Genomic DNA, 26414 nt, shown 5'->3' on the forward strand with positions numbered 1-26414 from the left:
GTGACTTTTGAGAATGTGATATGGCTTAATGCGATCATCAAATCGCAATGGTTGGGTTGTAATTGTATAAATATATAGTCTGACATGCTGCATGATTCAGTGTAAAGTTTCATTTTCAGTTTTGATTCACAGTAAATGCTACTCTGCAAGCACTGTGAAAGTTATAATTTGCTGATCACATGCCTGATATGGCACACTACCAAACATTTTTCAAAAACCAGCAGTTCCAAAGTGATTGACTTCCACACAGTTTCCTTCTATCAAGTCCACTAGAGAATAAAATAGTTTACAATGAATGTACTGATGCACAACACGCGTTTTTGGACCAACACTGCTGTGCGTTTTTTTTTTGTTTTTTTTTAAATGTTTTTCCATGCCGGTGTTTTATTTTTATTCTAACTGTATCAGATAAATCCATCTTTAAACAGCATAAAAAAACAAAACGAACTGTGGTCAATTTCCGTGTGTTCAGGCCCATTCACATGCCAAGAACGATACTAACGATAACTATATTAGCGTCCAAGACACAATAACATTCTGTTTATTATTAGCCCGTGCTACAGTTTTGTCAGTTTTGTTGCTGCTTTAAATGCTCATGCTCTTTAAAGCAGGACAGCTTCTGATTGGCTGACAATGTTTTTATCGTTCAACAGCTGAAAAAAAATCATTGTGAAAGTGACTCCAATGATATTGTTTCTCTGTGCCGTTATTGTTATAATTGTGGTGTGGACTCTCCTATTCTTTTACAGAATGATTTTAAAACATCTTATCATTTTTATTGTTATTGGTTATAAACAAACTCCTTTTTAAGCAGGCAGTTCTTGGCCAGAATAAGCTACAGTGTAGAAAAGACTTAATGCCATTTGTCTGTTATTATCTAGATAGACCTTTGTGTTAATTTTTGATTAATGATAGCTGACGCTGCAATCCAGATCTAACATGTGTCAATATTTTCCAGGGGAAAGAAAGCTTTGAGCAAGAAGAAACTAAAAAGGCGGCAAAAAGTCAAATCAAAAGTGAAAACAAGAACAAAGGTAAGATTTTGAATCTGTATTTGAGTATTTATTGCTACACATTTGCTGCCTCATTCAGACACTAAAATTATATGGTTTAAAAAACATTTTTGGCATAATTTTCATATTCACATTTGAATTTTAAAGACTTCTTCCATAGACTTCGGCTGGATCTGTCTGTATTTCATTGTTAGTTTCTCACATAGCTTAAAGATTCATGTCATCTCAAAAACTGTAAACTTCTTTCTCATCAATATGTCATCTTTAACATCAGATAACAATGATTCTGTTGACAAATTTGTTTAAATCTGTCAGGATTTTCTGTTTGGCCGTTTTGGTGCAATTGTTAATTCCATTAAGATATTTTTATTTATAATAGTAGTTTTGACATTGATTACAAATCACAATACAGCACATATTGAATACATATTTATACATACATATTTTCATGCTTTTAGTCATTACATTTGAGAAGATACCAGTAAACACTCACACATGGTGGGGAATGCGGGAGTGGCGAGGTCACGATTGGCTGTTGCATGGTGACCCATGTGTTGCACGTTTCCATGGCAACAGCTTCCTCCATCTCCTGCAGTGAGCACCTATGGTGTGCCTGGCAGCAGGGTTTGTCTCACTATGTCTACAGCGTTTACCAGCGCTCAGAAAATAGGCTGAGACCCAAAATGTCCTGTATTGGATATTGTGTATTGTCTTCCCATTCCCCAAAGCATGCGTGGGGGTTAATGCCTGATTGTGTTTGGATATCCTTTCCCAGGCACTCTCTTTTCCCTAGTGGATTGGAGTGCTTCACAGGCAGGGGTAAGAGAGAATAATGTGATTGTAGATAGTGGAGAAGGGAATATGCTGTAATAATCCTCTCTAAAACCCTGCTGGCTAAGGAGTAAGAGCTCATTTAGATTTCTCTTTCTCTGCCACAGCCACCTTAAAGGAGCTCCGTGCCTTTGTTTGCTTACAAACAGTTGGGTGGAGTTCCTCCAGCAGGGAGGGCTCGGTTTCAAGACATACTGCTGAAGTGTCTGTCAGTGTTGAAACACTTCAGTTTGCTTTGTTTGATGGATCAGAATGTGAATTCTTGAGTTTACTGCCCTGCTGGTTTGATTCCATTTCTTATCTGTGATATTACACAATCCCAGACAGCTTTGTGCTACTGAGGACTAAGAGTGGGCGATCTAGCTAAAAAATAAAATCTCAATACAGGGCTCCAGAAAAACCAATTAAGAAGCTATTGGCTCCTATAAGGAAATTTATTAAAATTATTTTTTAGGTGCCACATATAATTTTTTTTGAACACTTAACACTAATTTAATAATAAATTAAATTAAAATGTACAGACCGTCTCCTTGCTGTTTTTTCCCAACACATTCATAATCATTACTTGTGCAAGCTTTATGTGTGCACTTTAGCACTTAATTTATGTTTAAAGGCTCATTATTATGGTTTAGTATTTCTCTGTAATGTAAAATGAGTAATATTTTTTTTCAGCCCCGAAACTCAAACCATTTTCCGATGCCACCCCCCTTATATATATTTAAAGCTGCAGCCCGTAAGTTTTGCCTCTTTGTCGCCATCTCTGTTTGAAACCTGCAATTGCAGCTGTTTGCGGAATTATCATCTTAACGTGGGTTGTGCCTTGGCACAACTCCACAGTGCGGATGAATCTAATGTTTGCTGTCAGTCACCGCACCGGTGTGGATACTATACTTTGGAATCACAGATTGTAGTCTAGTTTCAGATCGACGCAGTTATCATTTTCACGTCCTGCACCATGTTGTTTGAATAGCAAATGCACTCGTGCCCATCTGTTTGCCCATGCGCTGGTCTGAAAACTAGGTACGTTCAGTCGCGTTGCTATTTTCAGGCAACTGAAAATGACTGCGCCATTGACCAACAAAAACCTGGTCTAAAGTCAGTGGCGCAGTATTTTTTTTGTTATTTAAAGGGTGTGTTAGTAATATGCGCCTATAGGCAGGTGCACAACGCACGCGCACTCTGCTTGTTACTCACACAGGGACGCGCAGCAGCATACAAACATTTTTAAATATTAAAAATAAAAGGATTTCACTCTAGAGAAACGTTCGGTCTTTTACACTTGCAAATTCTGCCATGTAAATAGCGAATCCGCCATAGTGCAAGCGCATCTGGCTTTTAAAGGGAACGGAAGATGAGACTCTGATTGGTTTATTGCATGACACACCCATTACTCATTAAGAGACTAGGTACAACCCTTTTTCGCCGACCGTTTTTTCTGTCGTTAAAATAGCAAAAGAGGATTCGGACATGCCCTAAGTGCACCAGCGCCATGTGTTTTAGACCATGCGCTTAGATCATTAAAATAGGGCCCTTAGTTTGTAACATTTATGCTTGCAGAGGTGATGATCTTTAAACTAGCTATTCTCATTTCACCAGTATTTCTTGTAAGCTGATATTATTTAGCTCTTGACCTTTCAGGGCAACAGTGGTGGGACTTGTGGGTAAATTGTATATAGTATGACTCATGTACCTTTGAACAGACTGGCTTTTCACATTCTAAATACAACCTTCAGGCCCCTCTGCGTTTTATTTAGCTAAGTTCTTGCGCCATGGTTTGCTGCTTGTTGCAGCTGTAAGTCCCCAGTTGTTGCCTGCAGAATGGAATAGTAGACACATCATTGTGTGTCCACGTTGTGTTACATGCTATGATTGATATAACCATAGCGAGATTCATAATTGTCACCCCCTTTACTAACATAGAGGCATTGCAATATATTTCAATCAGATTTGCCACAGAAACAAATAAATATACAATTTGCTTCATACCAGCTGGCTCATTGGTGCTAAAGATGTTGAATTTTCAAGTGTTACAGAGCTGCAACTATGAATGGCTTACTTGTAGTAATCTCTGTGCATTAAGTTTGTCCACCAAAACAATGTCTTTGATAAAAATGGAAACTCCTTATGCTGTTCAAAGCACATTCATTTTCTTTCTTGAGGTAGCAGTTAACCACAACTGATGTGGTCATTAGAAACATCCCCTCCTTTTTCAGGCTCATATACTAGACTTTATTGTCTGTTCTATGGCTATTAGGTCTATATTCTGTATTCTCTCATTGTACAGCTACAAAGGAACATCTCCTTTCCTTACATTGCTCAATTATGGTTTTGTTAAAGGTTGTTCTTCCAAGTGCTTGTTATGTCCCTTGGTTACTTGCTCAGTATGTGGCTGATTGCATTGTTATCGAATGAAGAAATGTCAGTGGAAAAACAGCAGAAGTCCTCTTTGGTGTGCACAGTTCTTCTGTTGCTATTTCTGAGGGCTGCTTTCTGAGGCTAGTGTTTTTAGCTGATTTTCCACTGAAATTACCCGGAACAATTTGTCCCAGGAACTTTTTTCCCCCAGACCTGTTGCTGTCTGTGTTTCCATCGTGGTCTAAAGTACTGTGAAGATTAGGCAAGTGACGTAGGACTGTGCGCGACTTTGCAGTTCCCGCTGGATTTCGTCCTCCACATTTATGCTTAATAAAGCCTGAACCTTGTCGTTTGTCCATTGGTCGTATTTTTTGAACTCCATTGTTGATTTGATTAGCAAACAACTCTTACTGCATGCACCGCAACAGACTTTTAAAAATAGTGGTTGAAATAAAATGCTGCATGGAGTCAACCAATTAAAATGCTGCGTGAACTCAACCAATCAGCATGTTTAGCCCAAGGCCAACCCCTGAAAGTTCCTGAACTTTGAAAAAGTACTACCCCGCGCGCAGGGACATTCTGAGAGGGAAATTTTTACCCGGAACTTCATTTAGACCCTGGTCCCTGCGGTCGAAACACACTGAGTGCCACCCCAAAGTCCCTAGTTCCTGGGGAAAGTTCCTGCAGTGGAAACGCTGCTTTTATTTGAAATTTTCAGTCATAAGCATAACAGCGTGTCTTTCTATGGGCTGGGCAATAAAAACGATAATTATTGTAATATATTTTTCCTCAATAAAATTATAACAAAAGTTTGATAAGTGTTCGGTATAATGTTTATGAACTATGCAAATAATGCTGCACATGCATGTTGCAGACTGTTGCACTGGTGCCAATACCAATTTGCCTAATTGATAAGTGCTGCCACTGTTGCGTATGAAAAACATTAAATGGCAAACGCCCCAAGAGCAGAACGAAACAGAGCTTACAGCAAATGCATTTACTTGCTGACCGTCTCGATCACACGACCACTAACAACAATGTGAGATCAAGTGAAAAGCGTTCAAGTTTAGTGCAGAGTTATACAAACCATACAAATCATGATTTAAACTAAGCCAGATGAAACGGCGCTGACGTTCTCAACAGCACTAACGCAGAAATTAAGAGAAACATTGTGCCACAACTAACCAGTTAGAAGGCTTTTCAATCTACAAATCACCAATATTTACAATGGATTTACTTTAGTAACACAAACTGTAACCATGATATTGTGATAGAAATGTGGGATATTCATATCAATTTTTATTATATTAATGTAGTCATTAAATGTATTAAAGGAGTAATGTCATATATTTACAGTATTTTTTGTTATTAAGCTATAGCAGGTTTTGTGCATTTGCGTTATACTAAATGTCTTTAGGCTACTGTTTTTCATAACAAATACTATAGAAACAATAGTTATTTTTTTACCATGCTGGTGAGGTGAAAAATGTGGTTTTACCTGTGGGTAACATGATCCAAATACTATGGAAGACCAAATTTTACTCTTTAAAGGGGTCCTTGATTATGATTTCACTTTTTTAACTTTAGTTAGTGTGTAATGTTGCTGTTTGAGCATAAACAACATCTGCAAAGTCACAACGCTTAAAGTTCAGTGCAAAGGGAGATATTTTCTTTTAAAGAAATCGCTTTTTAAGGAGTACAAGAAACGGCTGTTAGGGATTACAGCAAGCTTCTTCCCGGGTTGATGACATCACAAACCCCACAATTAGTAGTTTGTGACGTAACAAACACTAGCGATTTCAAACCGCGTTCTTGAAACTGTCTTTAGATTACTGCAGTTTTAAAGAGAAAATACTCAGCAATGGTGTTGACTTATGAATTTGCACGTTTTGTCTTAAAGCATATTAAAAACACCACATTTTAAAATATGCAGCACTCCGATTTATTTAATTAAATCATAGACTTTGAAGTTCAAAGTTTCTGTTTCTCCGTCTCCAAATTTAAGATCTAATTAAAATGTTTGTTATACCATTTAAGATATTTAAGACCTTTTATAACCTTACATTTCATAAAATGCCAGTGAAATGCTCACACTGTCGAGCCCTGATTATTATATATTAAAAGAACGAACTCATTTGCTGTTTGCTGTCAAGGACAACTCAATAGAAAGACCATGTTATCTTTTCTTTATTTTGCTCCATTTTGTCTTTCTATCTCATTACATTCAATTCACACTGGAAACTCACAACTTGGGTAAAATATAATTTCCTTTGCCATCCCACTGTAGATTTGTTTCACCACTGTACTGTGTTTCAGGAAACTGGCTTCATTTACATAGTTTTAAATGTTGGTTTTTCTAGGGCTCCTCAAATAACTAATACAATAAGAAAATGGAGGCAGAACAGTCTGTCTTTTTCTCATTGAAACTATAGGCCTACATGATTTACTTCAGTGAGCTTCACATTCATTTACTGCCAAAGTGGGGCATTGCAAATTTGGGACGTTGTATTGGAGAGCAAAGTCAGAGGCAGTCGGGTATACTGTCAGCGCTCCTATATTCTCAGTCAGTGAGTGTGACACACCTACAACTTATGAGGACAAGCAAAGAGACGCTAGTGGTGTAACACCTTAACCAAGCTCTTTTTGCTTTGCAGCACTGATAGCAAATCACAGGAAGTATTTTGAGCTGCTAGCTAGGCATGGGTCATAGATGTGTGGCTTCCTAATGACTTGAGATGTCTGATGTCATTGTGCCAAACACAGGGGGGTAGATTTCTCTGTGGTGTCCGCCTAAAAATGAATGACCTTCTCTGCATTACATCATCCTTTATTATTGGCAGATGGACAAATATAAAGACAAATTCATGAGTCAAGCCTATCAGGGGATAGATTGATGAATGGGACAATAAAACATTAGCTATATTATAGGGATGGATGATATGATGGTATACTGTACAATTTTACTGTTCTATTTATACTACGGTGGATATATCCATGCGGTTATCAGTGGTCAGGACTGCTTTGCGTTATTTACAGGTAATAGCAATGAAAAAATATCTCAACATGTATGATGTTATTCACTTGAAGAGAAAATTACATTGTCTGCTACAAACTGACGCACTAAAACAATATTCAACTGATGTGAGGTTTGAGTATGTGTGTGTTTTGGCTTTTTTTTACTGTATTTTCAAATATAACTCATCAAAATTCAGTCTGAACTATCTGGTTTACAGTATTATTTCTAAGGTTAAGTTTAGGGGTAGTTTCAGGGATTTGATAATGAATGTTTTTGTGTTTTATTATGTGTATATGTAGATCTACAAACAGTAGCAATTCTCGTTGCCTTATAAAAATCAATAAAGTACCGTGTTCCCCAAGGCCTGTGGTACTACATGCATTATAACCTACTGTCTCACAATATTTCTTCCTTCCTTCCTCCCCTTGTGTATTGCTCCTAATTCTTTTTGTATTTTTATCATCTGGCAGACAGAGACTCTAGATGGGGCCTTTCCAGTGCCTGACATCAAACTCCACAGCAACCCCTCTGCGTTCAACGTGTACTGTAATGTACGGCACAGCGTGCTGGACTGGCAGCAGAAGGAAGCCGTTTTGGCCCTGGCCTCCCGGAGCTCTGTGCAGAGCGGCGACTCAGACAGTGAGGAAGAGGAGGAGTATCGCGAACCTGCCGTCAAACTGCCGAAGGTCAGTGGATGACATCAATGCATATACGAAGCCTAATCATGTGGTTAATCGTTCATGATTTAGTGTATTATTTTGTTTAACCTTTTTTTTTCTCTTTATGATAACTGCAGGGATATATTATAAACTGCAGTTATTTGAGATTCTTGGGTGGTTGCGATATCAGAACTTTAACATTAAATTAAATTAGTCTAGGCTTTTTTCCCTTTGCACTTTTTTTTTTTTAATTTTGCAAGTTATCTTACACTATCTATATTGGGTGTGACATTGTCCTGTCAACATCTCCCTGCACTGTAACAGCTCGAGTCTGCCTACACTTGACTTGTCAAAGTGAAATTTCCAGTCCATTTGTACTCTTGTCAAAAGTAGCGCAGTCACATGGAGTACATCAGAAATAGCATCAATTTACTGCATCCAGTGTAGACAGAATCACTGATTATTATAGGCTCTATTTGCTTTTGTTGCATCGTGCCACTTGCATCTAGTTTACACATGGTGTTAGAAGACAGCATAATTTTGCTGCCTACCTTTGGGTCAGGTTTTAAGCTTTCTTAGTGTTGGGAGCTCAACTGTGATTCTTTAATGCTGTCTGGCTAGGTTCAAGGTTCAAAGTTTATTTTTTTGGTGCTAGGAAGCTTACTACACTTAAAAAATACTATAATTTTAATGGTAAAAGATTGTAGAAATGCTTTCTATATTTCTTTCAGGGGTCCCCACTATTTCAGCCGAGGGGGACCCCATCCACCACCACCACCATGTTTATTGCATTATTTTAGTGTTAGTGTTTGTTATTTCTCTCAAGCCCTGTTTCCACCTAGTATTAAGATGCATTTTGGTCAATGGGATCACAAGTGGACGATGCTAAATACAGGTGTAAATGGAGTCTAAAACGTTTTGAGCTTGTCCGCTTTCGACAGGTACTCACTTCCAGAGGTAGTCAAATTCATTCGACCGGATTGCTTTCATAGTGTAGACACTCATGTGGTTGTATGTGTTCAAACAGCCACATGACCGATGCGTAAACATTATGGGAAGCGCGCTAGCCAGACATGATTTAAACTTTGTTGGCTGAAGTTTGGTTTGAAGATGAAAAACATACCAAGCACAATGTTCTCTCACCGTTCCTGATTTCTAACACGCACTCACAGCGTTTGGCTTGGTCTTGTAGCTATCAGAGCAGAAACAAAAGCTGCTGCTCTTTGTGTGTTTTTCCGTTGTCTCTGAGCGAGTTATGTAAATTGCATGACCTTATTTTGTCCATTAGATCGAAACATCTGAAAAAGCCCATACATTTATTCGCCCATAAACCCTCTCCTCGAAGAATTCAGGATAGAAGTGGTCGAAAGTGGACAAAAGAGATGGATTAAAACACCAGGTGTAAATCGGAATGTGTCTCCCTCCTCTACTTGTGATCTGATCGGCAAAAATGCATCTTAATACCAGGTGTAAACAGGGCCTCAGATGTCCTATGGACAAAGCAGAAATTCCTTTTTTAGATGATGACCTTGAAAGATGAACCAGTGCAGGCCTCTTGCTATGATAGCCCAACACAGTGTCTTATAACAAGAAGGAAGCACTTTTAGGAACAAACTGTTTCCACAAAAAAACTTCCCAAAGATTCCTTCATTAAAATATCCTGGTAGATGTTCACAGCTGTAATGCGGTTACTGAAGATATGCTACACAGCAAGATCCATATCTTAACCACATTTTTAGATAAAAGAGGCATAGTCAAACTAACTTACATCCTCATGTGATCCGAATTTTCTACATACTAGTTCTCCCATAAACCCATTAGGTGAAACGGGAACACTGTATTAAAAGTCAGTTGATATAACAAACACATGGACACCCAGTTATTTATTCTTTTTCAAAGTAAACCACATATGTTCTTCACAGCACATCATTGATGCTGTAGTGATATATTTTTCCACAGTCCACATATGGCTTCTTTTTTGCTGGAATCAGTTTTACTTGACCAAATGTTCCTACAGAGTGAACGTGATGGATGACTTCTAAAAGTAAAAAAACTAGTGGTCGATCAATATTGATTCTTTTTTTTGTTGTTGTTGCTCTTAGAGAGCAGGGTAGCTGATAAAAAAAAAGCCTATTTATATAATAAAACACTATTTAATTTAAAGATATTAAAAGCACATACATATTAATTGCTAAAATTTAATTTGTTTATTTTACATAATATTTAATAAATTAGAAACAAATAATTATTAATATAAAATTAAATATGAAAAAAACAACAACAGATTTATACTTTAGATGCAACTTGATCCTGGAATCCTATTATAGTATTTTTCGCAAATAAAGAAATTGCTAAAAATATGAATGAAAAGGAAGTAAGTACTGTAACAAGCAGTGCACTCAGTAATCTGGTAATACTTTGTTCTTCTACTCCTCAGATCATTGGTATTGGGCTGTGTGGAGTGTTTGAGCTCATCAAGGAGACTCGTTTCTCGCACCCGTCACTGTGCTTACGGAGCCTTCAGGCCCTTCTAGATATGCTCCAGGGACAACAGCCGGAGAGCTTTCAGACCGAACCTCCAGATGTACTAGGTGAGATACTTTTTCCTCTTCGTATAAAATGGTAACTTATATAAGTGGATCTGTATATTTCCTATCATGACACCACTGTTGGACCTGCAGAGTCTCTCTTCCACCTTCTGCTGGAGACAACGGTGCGGAGCACAGGGATGAACGATCCCACCGGTCAGACCCTCACTGCGTTATCCTGTGCCTGCCTCTTCAGCCTTGTGGTGGCCTGGGGAGATACTGGCAAAACCCTCCAGGCTGTGTCTGCCATCCTCACCAACAATGGCAGTCATGCATGCCAGACCATCCAGGTGAGTGAAAGTTTTGAGATTGCATTGAGCACCAAATCAGCATATTAGAATGATTTCTGAAGGATCATGTGACACTGAAGACTGGAGTAAAAAAATGTGGTGAGGTCTGTCAAAATTGTGTGTTGTTGTTGTTGTTTTTTTTTTTTTTTTTTTTCTGGCTGTGTGTAGCACCTACTGCTCTGCATCCCTCCTTAAAGGGATAGTTTACCCAAAAATGAAAATTCTGTAATTATTTACTCACCCTCAAGTTGTTCCAAACCTGTATGAATTTCTTTCTTCTGCTGAAAATGCTATAGAAGTCAATCAACTGTTTGGGTACCCATATTCTTCAAAATATCTTCTTTGTGTTCAGCAGAAGAAAGTAATTCATACAGGTTTGGAACATGAATAATGATGACAGAATTTTCATTTTTGGTTGAACTATGCCTTTAAGGATCCAAACTTGATTTTGATGTTCAATTTAACAATAACTATATCACAATATTTTTTTTTACAATTTTTAACAATATCACTGGTTGTTACACGGCTCTGGGGGGTACTTGATTCTGATTGGTCAATCAAGTCAACCAGTGGTATGTAATCCCGCGATAACAACTGGTAAAAACTAATAACACAGGCTCATCCGGGTAACTGAAGTCGGCGCTTTATGCTTGCTAGGAATGTTTTTTCCTTCGTGGAAGTTTTGCATTTGGTGAGCTAATAAAATATTAAAACTCAAATCAATATTTGCATACAGTTATTTAATTATGTCATTCATCCGGGTGTCACAGACTCGCTCTCTGTTTCATACAAACGCAGCTGCTGCCATTTTTGCAAGGATTGTTTTTAAATAACAAACAGGCAAGATTTTAGAACCGCTTAGATCTCAAATCAATATCTCTTATCCCCATAATTATTTATGTGGTGAAATGCTGTGTAATAAGTGGTATGACTGTACCGCATCCCTCAAATGTCTGTCTCGTTTGAACTTGCCGCTTACTAGCAACTGTTTTCTTCGTGGAAGCTTTGCATTTAAAGAGCTAATAAAGTATTTCGACTAGAGTCAAAATTTCATGTCTAATTATTTACTGGAATATAGCCATGTAATAAGTGGGATAATGTACATTCAGCTGGTTGTTATCACAGAATAAACCCTTTCAGGGTGATGCAAAACTTGTGTCGGGGTCCTAAACACTGTCAGGGTTTAATCTGCGATAGCAACCGGCTGGATGTACAATATCCCTTACTTATTTCAGTCAGTCTTTTAACAGTTTAGTGGATTTCTTGCTTGGTAAGTGAGGTTGAGATTTTAGACTGCATAAAAAGCTGCTGTTCATCTGAAGTCAGGATGACAGCACATTACTGCTCATCTCTCAGCATGCAATAGCCATAACTGCAACTGCATGTGGAGGTCAACAATTGAATTGCTGGAAAATGTCAAATCCCTCCGATTTCCCGTCTTTATTATATTACTCTGCCAGCGCAGAGTCCCTCAGCCAATTATTCCTCAGTCTCCTCAGTCTGCATGATATGCGTCTGTCATTTTTTTTTTGCTTATTTAAATGTCTTAATGCTCTCTGACAATATCACACACTGATTTAGACATCAGAGAAACTCAGAGTTCATTTGTTGTTGCCAAGGTAACTACAACCTAATTGGAGCATGAGTAACTTGCATAGCTTGTGTAAAGTGTGATATTTGATCCGTCACTCTCTGTCAGTTTACAGTGCACAAGTCCAACTTGAAGTGATTCAGAATGTAACTGAAAAACAAGCAAAGGTTGTCGTGTACATTCTAATCAAGTGCTTTATAGAGCTGGACTATATTTTTCAGTCTTTTGATGATATGTGGTATATGTCTTTATATATATGTATTTGCTTTGAAATGGCTTTAAACATATTTTATTTATTATTTTTAAAAAATGTATTTATACATATTTATATATTAAACACCATCCTTTCAACCAAACAGCCATTGTTGCCCAGTAGGTTCAATATACAATGAAAATATATTTTAAAATAACATTATTTTTCATTAAAAATGGGACTTAAGGAAAAACAATACTTAATCATTTTCATTTAATATGCACCAATATAACATTACATAATAGTAAACATCAATATTTACCAGTTTTTCTTTATATATATGAAAAATGCAACACAGGGATTTCCATCAGTAGATTGTTGAATCTGGGATTGGAATCAATTTACTGACATGGATGGTTTGAAAAGAATTATGGAAATAATGTATGTATTAGAGATGCATCGGCCAACAATCGGTATCCACCGATAAAGGCTATTATTATCACCATGTGAAGAAAATCACTCTTGTGTTGAATTTTAACGCATTAACAGTGACGTTAAAGCAGGCTCTTTTTGACCCCATGAATCACCCGTAGTTCAAGCCAGGGTTGCCAGGTCTGCGTTTTTTTTCCCTACATCAAATATTATTTGTAGCGGGGTAAATTTGTAAATGGGATCAGATCGCTGTAATGTCTCAGTTCAGGCGGCAGCGTGGAGCACGAGTCTGTTCTTCCACTTCAATACAAGTTAGGCTATATCTCGAAAAACATACATGAACATGTTAAAAGATATAGTAGAACTTACCGGAATGTATCATGTCTCATGTAATCACTTTATTTGTATTTCAACCGTGGAAATATGTCAATAAAACAGCTTGTGAACAGTATGTCACATAGTGTCACATTTACCTCAGTTTTCCAATGTCCACAGCTCCTTAGCTATTTATATATAAAAAAAAACATTAGAGAGGAGCTTATTTACTGTTAATTATAAGTTTGTGTAAATTTGCCATGAAGACAACAAGTGCTTATGAAAACTACCTTATGTTATACAAATATTTCAGTTTTTATTTGAGTGTAATTATTATATCTGAAAATAAACAGCAGCTGAATATAATACCTCTGTTGTTAATTGTAACCTCTAATATTGTAGTGTACCATATGAGAGGGTTCCCTGTATAGTTTGCAACATTATTTGGGAGAGACTTTTTTTTTCCTTAAGAAAAACCAAACTATCGGTATCGGCATCGGCATCGGCCGATATCATTCGGAATAATCGGCTATTGGTTTCGGCAGAGAAATTTAGTATCGGTGCATCTCTAGTATGTATTCTATTTAGGGTAGCTTGCAAAACCCTGTCTTAGTGTAAGACTTGAGTCTTTGGTAAAGTGTGCTTAATTCTCTGGAGAGCTAGTGCAATAAAACTAAATCATTATTAACTGTAGAGTCATCTAAAGCAATAACATTGATGTTTTAGTATATCAATAAACCTCTCTATCATGTATAGCGCCATTTATCAAAGTACCTTACTGCCATTGGCTGAACTCTGTGGTGGGGCGAAGACGGACACAGTGGTTTATGTTAAATAACGATCAACATGAATATTAAACAGGGAAAATCAAGTGTCCTGGGGATATGATGCGAGATAGCTGAAGGGGGGCCTACTGTTTTTGTGGTGAATGGACTGGTAATGGTCAAGTGGTGCAGAGAGAGGTTTGGTAGGGGTGTAACTTGACATAATCATATGAACAACCAGTGAGTAACTACACTCTTTTAAGTCTCACAAGTAACAGTGACAGTTCTTTCATTTCAAAACATAACATCACTGAGTGAGTCATGTCAGTGTGATTCAGCCAGTGAGTGAGTCATTAGACTGATTAAAACTAATGTAACATTTTTTGATCCATTCCAAGATTTTTCTTTTCACTTGGGCTAGTGGTTCAGATTTTTTCTTGCCCTGCCAAAATTTTCATTGATTCCACCACAAAAAAAGTAATTATTTTGATGTTTTCGTTGTTTTTGACCCATGTATTCTAGCATTCTAATAAATAAGACTTTCATTTTAGGTATGCTACCAGGGAAATTTCACAATTCTTGATTACAATGTTGATACCACAGCAAAAACTAACTAGCCTAAGATACATTTCAAACATTATTAAAGACAAGTAAACTAACAGTAGTATAAGAAATCTTTGCTGTATAAATTAAATACAGGATAATACTTATTAAAGCTATACAAAAATTTTGTGTGCTGGGGGTAACGCAAGTTACGTAGTCAGATTACTTTTTCCACGTAACTAGTAAAGTAACGCATTACTTTTAAATTGACAACAAAATATTAGAGTTACCTTTTTTTTAAAAAGTAACGCAAGTTACGTTGTTTTCCCATTTATAGTCTGACACCTCTCCTGTCCCCATGTTGAGAGAAATCAAGAGTAGGTGCAGAGGCGTTGTGCGCGCTGTGTAAACATGATGGTTATTGTAGTAGACTAAATGTGAACATGCATTTACTCATCTCACGAGCACAAAAACAGATTCAGTATTTCTCAAAATTAGTAAAAACAGTGAAATGCAAACTCAGAATATTATGCAAACCTGCAGAAATTAAATGTTAAATTACACAAATATACTTTATGTATTTAATCTCACTTTATTAACCAGTGTATTCTGCTGACCTTCGATTATTCAATTCAACCATACCAATAAGCAAAAATGACTTTAGATAAACATCACATTTGTGTTTCCTTATTTTTATTGCTGTAGAGTGTAGAGCTTTCTTTTGTGTCCTATTCTAATGCAATCCAGAATGGCAGCACAGCTGGTTTATTTGAGCTGCGCCCTCTACTGTACAGGCGTGAATTTGCATTTTCTTCAGCCTGAGAATTTTTCATTTCACTTTTGGTGTGAAAGAGCCTTTACATTTACCAAAAATAGAACTCTTTTTTTTATGTTATTAAAAAACAAAGCAAGCCCAGCCCATGTGAGAAGTAACTAAAAAGTAACATAACACATTATTTTCCATAACAAGTGATGAAGTAATGCAATTAGTTACTTTTTTCTTAGGAGAGTAGCACGATATCTTATAACCCATTACTTTTAAAAGTAACTTTCCCCAACACTGCTGGTCACGCTGTTTGTTTTTGCATGTACTTAGTGAGGAAAGCACAAAAGAAAGATATGTTATTTTTTGTCTTTGTATTATGCCTAGATTCTCCATGATCAAATTCAGTTCAGACCTAAGCTCAACAGTGGTGTGGAAAACCCTGTCAGAGTATTTTAGTACAGCATTCTGACCCGACTGTATTTTCTACAACAAAAAGGTTCCAACAATCCTGAACGCGCTACAAAGGAGTGTGCAGGCGGTGCTGGTGGGAAAGATCCAGATCCAGGACTGGTTCGGAAACGGCATTAAGCGGGCCGCTCTGATGAACAAATGGGTTCTGAAGGAGGTAAACATCGATGAAGATGAACACTGTCTTCTTCAAACAGATGGTTCCTTCCTCTACCTGCTCTGCAAGGATGGTCTCTACAAAGTGGGCTCAGGGTACAGCGGCACCGTGCGGGTGAGGATATCTTATGTTTACCTGATCTCCCAATGGAAATGGGAGATCAGTTAATTTTGCTAAGCTAATTTTCAGACTAAATTACTATTAAGTAGTTCTGTAATTAATTTAGTAATGATTTGTAAGTAAATAATAAGTAATTACTAGTGATGCACCAAAATTTTGGCAACTGAAAATATTTTTCTGAAAATAATTTTTTGGTTTTAGCTGAAACCATTTTGAATGGCTGAAATCATTGACCGAAATGGTGATGTTTAATTAGTGCTTCTCCGATGGCGTGTTTTGAATGTTAAGTTGCATCCCAATTTGCGTACTTATGCACTATTCTAATTTTAGAAGATTTGTTTTGGAGTGAGGGGAACTAAAATAGCCTTAAGCTATGTTTATACTGTTGGTAAACATTTTGATTTATTTACCAGTATTTTACATTAATGTAACGATAATACGCAACTTATACGCGACTTTTGTTTTTTTTTTTCTCTCAAAACTCAATTTTATATGTGCAGTGTATTTGTTTTTTTTTTTTGTTTTTTCTTTTTTTTTTTTATAACTATGCAGCAAATGTTTTCAAAATATCTCAAAAAATTACTTTAAAAATGACTTGAATTTTTAAACCATTTAACTAATAGTATTAATCAGTCAAAATTCTTACTGTCGGTTAATGGTTAACCAGTTAATTATGAGCATCCCTAGTTGTCAAGTACTCGTGCATGAAGACTATTGACTGAACACGTAATACACATGCGCATAACGCTCCCAAACCACTTTTGTTGTGTATATGAGCGGAAAAACGCATACGTTTTTAGTTTAATAAACTTTATTTTAGGTTTCATTTTTCTGTTAAGTGAAAATTTCATTTTTTGGTGTTTGGGTGCATCGCTGGTAATTAGTTAGTAATAAGTTATTATGTGTTGTTAGTGTTCATTTACTTTCTATTGATATAGATAAGAGAAATTGGGCAATTTTTTTCTCCACACTCAGACAGTTCTAAGATTTGTGAAGTCGTAGATCTGGTTTTGTGCTGATGCAGCAGGTTGTTTATCATTGTGTTTGTGTGTGTGCTAATAAGAGGCTATCGATTGCAGGGCCATGTGTACAACTCCACATCTCGTATCAGGAACCGTGAGGAGAAAAGGTCATGGCTGGGATTTGCCCAGGTATTGACCTCTTGTTTTATGAGTGCTTTTCATGATTGTCTGCTGATATAACATCTATGTAATCAATGTATAGTTCTTAATACGGGTTTGAAAGCTTGATCATAGCTCATAAATAAAGCATTTTGTGGTTATGACGTTTTCAACCTTGAACCTCTTTGAACAAAAATGTCATTCATTGAACAGTCTTACAAAAGAAAGTTTCTTGTGGCGATTTGCTTTACAGGGTTGTTTGCTCTATCGAGACATGAACAGTCACAGCATGGCAGCCATTAAGATCAACCCAGAGACTCTGGAGCAGGAGGGCACCATCACAATGCCGGGTACAAACACCCCTCTTATGTGCTATTGATCGCTAAGAGCAGGGCAAATTAATGGCTTGATGTGCACACTCTTCTTCTCTGTGTTGACATGTTTCCTATTAAAGCAGGACGTATCCAAGGGCTTGTCCTTATTTCACTGAATAGCCAATAGCCTTCTATATGCCATCTATATAGCTATAGATATTTGGACTGTAATTTGAAACTGTAAAACTTTCAAATTTTCCCTCTTTAAATTTCACTCTCTCTTTCTCAGGTCTACAAGCAGATGCACAGAACATTGTATTCACCGATGGAGAATTTATCAACCAGATTGCAGCCTGCAAAGATGTAAGTTGTTTTATTCATTGCTGATGTTGCTCTGTTTCAAAACCTAGTGAGCTGTCTTCGTAGTTAGCATTTTAGGTATCACACTCACAAAGGCTGTTCTATAATGTATTCAACAATATGCCAAATAAGGCAGCATTGTATATATGCTTCAGGGTGAAGGCAGTCCCACAATGCAGTCCAAATAGTGTGTATATAACAATATTTACATGTGCTTTTATTCTTTTTCTCTACTTATTAGAGTATCCTGCCATTAGCTTAGCAAAATGCTGACGTTAAACTCTGGAATTAATCGCGTTTACTAGAAAACCATTATTTGCAGGAGCTTTAATGGTTGATTTTTCAATGATTTGCCGAACTGGTAGGTGACAAACTGATATAGCCAACCAAGACGTGTTCAAATTAGTTGTTAGAATGCACTGAGAGTGGAATAGCCCAAGAACCCCAAGAAATGATTAATCCAAAATGCCCATTTTCTCCATGCTGCGGTCTTCATCAGACGATAACAGATTTCCCTGTTCCTCCCCCTGCATATCATAAAAACATGATCAGTGGCTTTTTCTCAAGTGGTGTGATTGTGGCTGTCAGCAGCACCTGATCTCCTTTGTTTCAGCCAATTTCAGCTCTGCTGTGTGTGTGTCTGTATGCGTGTGCATAATAGCTGTGTAGGCAGGGGAGGGGCTGCAGCACTGGACGTGGGCATATTACTGGCTGATCATGAGTGGGCAGCAGTACGGGGAGGGGGATGTGATATTCATATCTGCCTTTGAAGATCTTTTTTTGCATACATGAATGAAGAGTGAGGGAGTACAGGGGTTAAGGAGGGAAGTCGTGAGGGTTAATGTTTTGAACTGTTATGGCACATATCTTGGAGGGATGAAAGGGCATGTGCATTTCTTAGCAGTGTGGTTTTTGCCTGGAGCGTCTTTTTTTGAAAGCTCACTAGTATGCTTGTTAACAGTGGCAAATCAAAGCCTACAGTGTGTTGTCTTCTATTTTTATCACATGCACTTACTCATGCAAACTCAGACTGCAAACCCTAGTCTCACCATAGCATACACTTCCTGAACTTAAGTGTGCGCGTTTCTGGATGAAACTGGCCCAGTATTTGTGAGGGTGCTACTTTGTATCTCCTATGTGCATGCTAACATAGTTCTCCTTCAGACTCTTTGTACTTCCTCAGATGAGAGACTGAAGCCTGTTGTCAAAGCCTCTGAGATTGACTATTCTAGTGAGCTTTGGAACAAGCCCAGTCATCAGAAAAAAAGTTTAATGGTTCAGTATTAAGATGCAGTCACACTAGACTTCAAGCATGCAGAATATCTTTGGGCATTGTAATGAACTGGATTATACAGGGCTTCTGTTTTTAATTAAATAAATAATAAAAATTAAAATACATTTAATAATTTAAAAATGTGAAAATACGCCATCTAGTCAAAATGTCACAGTCACTGCACCATTAGGCTGAAAGATGACTCTTAAGTCTTCTGGCAGCTAATACATGCACAGATCTTTCACAGCCAGTGTATGAAGCTAAATAACTAACTTAGTGGAAGCAACAGCCAGCAGAAAGACATTTAAAAGCCTGCTGAAGTGTCTTGGAACGCGCAGCATTATTCAATGTGTTGACGTAATTTCAACTGACAGGGCGATTTATCGAACAGCCCCGCCCCTTTTTTAAAATAGCCAATAGCGTTTATATCACAGCTCGGCCAGAGCCGTTAAACTCAGTAGAACCTGTGTTTCCTTTTAAGATCTAACCGTTTATCCTCCTAATTTCCTCTATATCACTTTAAAATATGCAATGTGAAGTTTTGAATGCTTATATCTCCTAAATGCGAATTTTGTCATTGTTTTGGAACACACCAGCTTATTCATAACATTAAGACTAACATATTCATACTAAAAGCTAAAAAACTTAAATTTTGATTTCAGGGGGACTTTAAAGCTAATGGAGGTAATGTAAAAGAGTAGTCTCGCATAGCCAGACCTTCAGACTGACGGCAGAAGGTCTGAACTCCATAGCAGCTTTCATTGGCCAAGGACCAGAGGCCATCTGACCGACATGTAAAGCAATCAATCACAGTTTATTTTGTTCCGTGTTATGTTTAGGAGTGTGAAAATGTAACGTCGATGTCTCTACAATAACAGACCGGCATGTAAAACTCTTGGATGTGTTTTAAAGAGTTAATGCCGCAAACTTTACATACTTTTGAAAATCCAGCGTTTAGTTGGTAAGTGGTCCTGGTAAGTGCTCATTGTCACAGTTGTAAACACAACGGCATTCTTCTTCCACAAGGGGGTTTGGCATCACGGCATATTTGTTTCTAGGCGGACCGTTGAAGAACGTGACACACATCTCCTGGAAATCCTGTAGAATTCAACCAATGAAGTGACAACTCTTGAAGTGTTTCCAATTTTGTGTGCCTTATGCATAAGTTTCATCCAACGGTCCGTGGGCATGACGTCTGAGGCTGAGACTAGTAAAAGAGTGACATTGCAGAGTCCCAAGAAGTCCATATGTGGCGACATGTCAAAAGCATTTGCCACTGAAGACTGCCTTAAAAATTAAACACTGGACTGGGTGGTTTGGGTTGGCAACATATCAAGACTGCTTTTAGCAGACATGGAATGAAACAGAATTGGCCCCTGCTGCTACTGATAGTCCCACCTCAATCTCACGCCATTGGTTGCTTTTGTCAAACAGAAGTCACTGTGTCAAACTAATTGGGATGCTCAAACAAACAGAACCATGAATTGAAAATGTCTCAAAGACGTTCTAGCACAGGGGTGTCCAAACCTGCTCCTGGAGGGCCACTGACCTGCAGAGTTTAGCTTCAGCTTGCCTCAACACACCTGCCTGGAGGTTTCTGGTATACTTCATTAGACCTTGATTATAGCTGGTTCAGGTGTGTTTAATGGGGTTGGAGCTAAACTCTGCAGGACAGTGGCTTTCCAGGAGCAGGATTGGACACCCCTGCTCTAGCGGAATCAACCTAAAAATGCTTACTTGTAGAGGAATTTGCCTATTTAGATGGGAAGAAGTGCATTAGCATTGATGCTACACCCTGAAGAACCTCCTATTGCAGCTCAGCTTAAGTGTTTAATTGTATAATTGTGCTTAAATGCTTACGCTTGCTGTACCAAACATTGATATTCCGTTGTGCAGATGTAGGCACACTAGAAAGAGGTAGTGTTTTTGTGATGATTAATGTTTTTGTGTGTGTTCTGGTTCATTTAGGATGGCTTTGTGGTGCGGATCTACGCCACCAGCTCAGACCCAGCACTACAGCAGGAACTGCAGCTCAAACTGGCCAGGAAGTGTCTTCATGCCTGTGGCATCTCCCTCTTTGACCTGGAGAAAGACCTTCATATCATCAGTAAGACCAGTGCTTCAGTGCACACATATCTATGCATGCAATCAGTGTTTAGGAGGAAGTAAGTGTTAAAATTATCTAAACTGGTGTTGTCTCTCTTGTGGCATGTGTGTTTATGCCCTCAGGCACAGGTTTTGATGAGGAAGCGGCGTTGATTGGAGCTGGCAGAGAGTTTGCTTTGATGAAAACGGCATCTGGGAAGGTAGACATACCTCTCTATATTCCTCAGTTTCTCTACGTTCGTATTTAAATGAATCTGTGTAACAGAAATGTTTGAGTCTTTTTCATGTGGTGGTGAAAGCATTTCTGCATAATTACAGCATTGGATTAGAGGTAGAGATTAAGCAAATCATGACTGGGTAAATGGCAGTAAACCTGTGAAGAACATGTTTTGGGTCTGAGAAATTATGTTTAGGAATTTAAATCTTCAGTATCAATAAATTTGTCATGAAATTGAAATTGACCCAATTTATTTTCTTAATGCATGTTTCAGCATGTGTGTGTGTATATATATATATATATATATATATATATATATATATATATATATATATATATCTTTTTTTTGACCTTGCAATCTTTATTTAAAATCTTCCTGTCAAATCTTCCTGCGATATAACACTCTTCTCTCCACTGATGTATGAAAATACATCACAATATGGAAGTCAGTTGCAACTTCCGCTTCCTGATGACATTATGATCTGCATTATGACTATATATATATATATATATATATATATATATATATATATACAAAATTGTACAATTTGTATATTTTTTTTTTTTACATTTTGTATTACGTTTATTGTGGTATTAATTATTGTACTGCCTTTAATTTATGCAAATTAAAAAAAATGTTTTACAATCTAATGAGAATCACCATTGTAAATAGTAAAATATATATTTAAAAAATAAGTTGTATGAACACATTACGGTAATACTGAACTTTAAGAAAAAGTTTCTTTATGCACAATATAATTTATTTATTTTTCTTTCATTTTTATTACTTCATTATCTTACATATATTACTTGTGCTTTTGCTTGTGTTACTATAAATCCAAACTAGAAGTAATACAAGAGCTTTTGTATGATTAGAGAAGACTGGGTCTGTTGACAAGTAATGAAAGAGCACCGAAGCACAGTCCTTAATAAATTCAGCTAGTGCACAATCATTTGGCTATTAAACATGTACATTTATTTTGTAATCCTCAAAAATCTACCACAAGTGGAGGTTTTGTGAGTGATTATGTGTATGCCTGTTTGTTTTGGCAGTGTTTGAGGGTTCACACTAGCAGGCAGGGCTGATTGCAGTAATGGTGTCTCTGGTGTGAAAGCGACGGCAGCAGCAGAAAAGGCAGCCTGTAGAGCCGCACACATGCTTAAATAACTGGAAGTAATTTGATTATTCTACTCTTCCAGTTGAGCGCCGAGGCTCTTTGACACTATGTGAGGCTGGAGCGTTTGAGAGGCCAAAGAGAGCATAGCTTGTGTGTATTTACATGTGATCCTGCAGCAGTACAAATACAGGGGAGTGGACAGGCTCCAAAACTGACACAATAAGCACTAAATGCAAGTACAAATTGGCTTTGGCGAGTACATAAAACAATTTGACCATCTGTCAGGTAACTTCTTTTAGAATTGTAAAAAAATATTGCCCCGTTAAGTAATGCCGGCAATAATTAATGGTCGGTTTATTGTCTCAGCTAACCTGCCGTTTTCAGGTGTGGCAAAAAGTTCAATTTGGACACTGGGTGTGTCTCATTGGTCTGTTGTGTTGGAGTGTGTTTTAGGGAGGTGCATTGAGTGTGTGCCAGGCCTCATGAGATATGAGAGCTGCTTTAGGTTTATCATCCTGTAAAACTAAACTCTTTACCTTATCTGGAGATTATCCAGTCCAGTGAGCATAGCAATAAAAACAGGCCTGAATGAGTCATGACTGGGCAACTTTCCCAATAAATGCTGTGGCCTGTAATATAAGAGACGGTCATGTAGTTCTTCTCACGCATACGTTAATGGACTGCAAAAATGCTGACGTGTTTTCTGTCATTATTGATTGTAGTTGTTGTGTTTTCCATTCCAGAAGTACAGTATTTATTTTATATATTTTAATTTATTTTTCATTTTAATTAAGAATAAATTATATATATCAGCTTTAAATTAATACATGTATTATTTAATAGCAACCAATTATTAATTTTATATGAATAACATTTATTTCATTCATTTTATTTATTTATTTAAATATTTACTATTTATAATTTTAAATGAAGATTTTATTTTATTTTTTTCATTTATTTTTATAATATTAATTTATTTTAGTATTTTATTAATGTTATTAATAATTATATACTAATATTTTATGCATGTGTATCTGACCTACCAAATCTTTTTCACGTTTGTCTTCAAATACGAGACACGTCAAGACATGTCACGTCAGGTTTGTTGAATGATCCCAAGCGTCATTTGTCCTTGCCAGGCACATATTCAAATTGCACAAATGATATTTGAGAGCTAAAGGGCAATTTCAGAAACTTCAGATAGCTTGGAATATAAAGTCATTTAAAAAAGACTTATGGTGCTTCTTAGTCATTTTTGGAGCTTGACAGCCTCTGGTAACCATTCACATGAACATCCTGTCTAGGGCTGCAAACTGACATTGCCGAATTTACTTTTTCTGTGGGATCTGTGATATGAAGAAATACAGGAATACAGGAGTAATTTTGTTGGGGAGTGCAAAATAAACATAAGTAAAAGCAGGAAAATGAATTTTTTTTTACTCCTGAATTTTTTTTTGTTTGTTTGTTTTTTTTGGAGTAGGAACCATCCATTTAGGGCTAAGTGATGGCTGAGTGATTTATTATTATTATTTATTTATTTTTTTTGTGGGTGTTCACACTTTGGTTTACTCTTTACAGGAACTAACACAAAGGCCGCATTCCCTCAATTTTTGACCAATTCAGTATAAAATAATAATAATTGTGATTTTGTGATTATTATTAAATAATATATTTAACAAAATAAGAAATATATTGTAATTGTTGTACTGTAAAAAAGTATATAAATATAATAAATATAAACAATTTTATTTTTTAGTACAAATATAAAATTACAATACTAATATTTACATTTTAGTTTCTTTATTTTTTTTAAACATTAAACCATTGAGTCTGCAAATGGATGTGTGCTGGTTTCAGAGTGAAACTCTGCACTTTACATGCAGGCAGCTCATGTTTCGGGGAAACAGTGTATCATGGGCTGCACGCATGTGGATAAACATGGCCACTCTGGAGCTGTTAGCCCATATATTTATTTAATTAAAGCTAGGGTAGGCATTGGCAATGTTTTTCTTAAATACTTTTTGATATATTGCTTGAAACTCTCTTCACATCCTAATAGCAATCAATAATAGAAGTGGTCTAAATTTAGAAATGTGTGTGTGTGTGTGTGTATATATATACATGTGTATATATATATATAAATGTTTGTCCAATCACTGCATTCGGTCCACTGTAGACACAGTCACTGAACATTGCAAACAAACAGCAGCCATCTTTTACAGTTCCTCCTGAACCAAAACAAAGAGCTTATGCTGTGTTCACTCCATGTCGTAATTACCGCAATTAAGAAATGTCAACCTGTGACACGTTTATATTTATATGGCACTCAAGAACTGTTATACAGACACTAGTTAAGGCATTGAAGTAGTGACAGGACAACTATTTTACACCAGCCAATAAATGCACCTGGTTGGACTATTAAAGGGATAATTGCGCCTGGTTGGCCTATTAAAGGGATAAATGCGCCTGCTTGGCCTATTAAAGCTCGTTATTTTACTTTATAAAGTTTTAAATAAAGATATTTGTCTTACATAAATGCATCAATTCGCTTCAGAAGGTCTTTATTAACCCCCGGAGGCCAGCGGAGTACGTTTTATGATTGATGGATGCACTTTTTGGGCTTCAAAATCTCATCCTCCAATCACTTCAATTATAAAGCTTAGAAGAGCCAGGATGTTTTTAATATAATTCTGATTGTGTCCTAGGATGGCTTGAGGGTGAGTAAATTATGGGGTAATTTTCTTTTTTTGGGGGGCCTAATATCTCCATTTGTGGTCTAAGGAAGCAAAAAAATCATACAGGTTTAGAACGACTTGAAGGTGAGTAAACAATGACGGATATTGCATATTTGTGTGAACTATTCCTTTAATAATCCAATCAGGCGCATTAGTTGTCCTGTCACTACTTGAATGCCTTAAGTAGTTTCTGTATAACAGTTTTTGAGTGCCATTTCAGTGATTCATTTCTATTATCTATTATTCTATTATTTGTTAGTGCAGTTTAACACAGGATTGATAACACACAAGGGAGATGTAAACATGCTTGTCTTCCTCTCCACTGATGCAGATCTACTATACTGGAAAGTATCAGAGCCTCGGTATCAAGCAGGGTGGCCCGTCGGCTGGGAAGTGGGTGGAGCTGCCAATCACCAAGTCGCCAAAGATTGTGCAGTTCTCAGTGGGCCATGATGGCTCCCACGCCCTACTGGTGGCAGAGGATGGGAGCGTCTTCTTCACAGGCTCCGCCAGCAAAGGGGAGGACGGAGAGTCAAGTATGACAGGAATTCTTATCATGTACATACTTGATCTTGGATAATAATGTTTTAGTAAACTGACAATCAACCTCTTATGATGCCGTCTGTATTTAGCAAAGAGCAGGAGACAGCCAAAGCCCTACAAACCCAAGAAGATGATCAAACTCGAGACCAAGACGGCCACCTACACGGCCTGCAACAATGGCAGTAGCAGCATTGTCACTAAAGATGGAGAGCTCTACATGTTTGGCAAGGATGCCATTTACAGCGACAGTACCTGTAAGTGCCTATTAAAGATGGCAGGAAAGAAATGATGGCATAGCATATTACTCTCTGTAAAGCCATATATCTGTCACCTGTGGGAGAGATTATTTAGAAGCCAGTACATGATCCGCATTCACAAAAGGGGGATATATTTAGAAAACTCTATATTTGGATGTTCAGACTATGTACATAAACTGTTTCTTTTCTTTTTCTTAAGATGGGATTTCAGCCAGCTTAACTTTGCTGATATAGCAAATATTCCTGCAGTTGATGCTCTACATTTAGTC

At 37.2% G+C, this 26414-nt stretch overlaps 1 protein-coding gene across 1 annotated transcript in view; it reads left to right on the forward strand.

Moving 5' to 3' along the window:
- mycbp2 (MYC binding protein 2) overlaps window positions 1-26414 on the forward strand; it is a 107828-nt gene that overhangs the window by 3749 nt on the left and 77665 nt on the right. Inside the window, exons 2-13 of the mRNA XM_051905991.1 lie at window positions 959-1034; window positions 7686-7901; window positions 10312-10465; window positions 10556-10752; window positions 15853-16095; window positions 17181-17252; window positions 17476-17572; window positions 17826-17899; window positions 21138-21276; window positions 21399-21475; window positions 25677-25881; window positions 25978-26142. Coding sequence (XP_051761951.1) covers window positions 959-1034; window positions 7686-7901; window positions 10312-10465; window positions 10556-10752; window positions 15853-16095; window positions 17181-17252; window positions 17476-17572; window positions 17826-17899; window positions 21138-21276; window positions 21399-21475; window positions 25677-25881; window positions 25978-26142 — 1715 coding nt within the window. The remainder of the gene's footprint in view (window positions 1-958; window positions 1035-7685; window positions 7902-10311; window positions 10466-10555; window positions 10753-15852; window positions 16096-17180; window positions 17253-17475; window positions 17573-17825; window positions 17900-21137; window positions 21277-21398; window positions 21476-25676; window positions 25882-25977; window positions 26143-26414) is intronic.

The sequence above is a fragment of the Ctenopharyngodon idella genome, chromosome 9, assembly GCF_019924925.1.
Source record: "Ctenopharyngodon idella isolate HZGC_01 chromosome 9, HZGC01, whole genome shotgun sequence".
In the NCBI taxonomy this organism is placed as follows: Eukaryota; Metazoa; Chordata; class Actinopteri; order Cypriniformes; family Xenocyprididae; genus Ctenopharyngodon; species Ctenopharyngodon idella.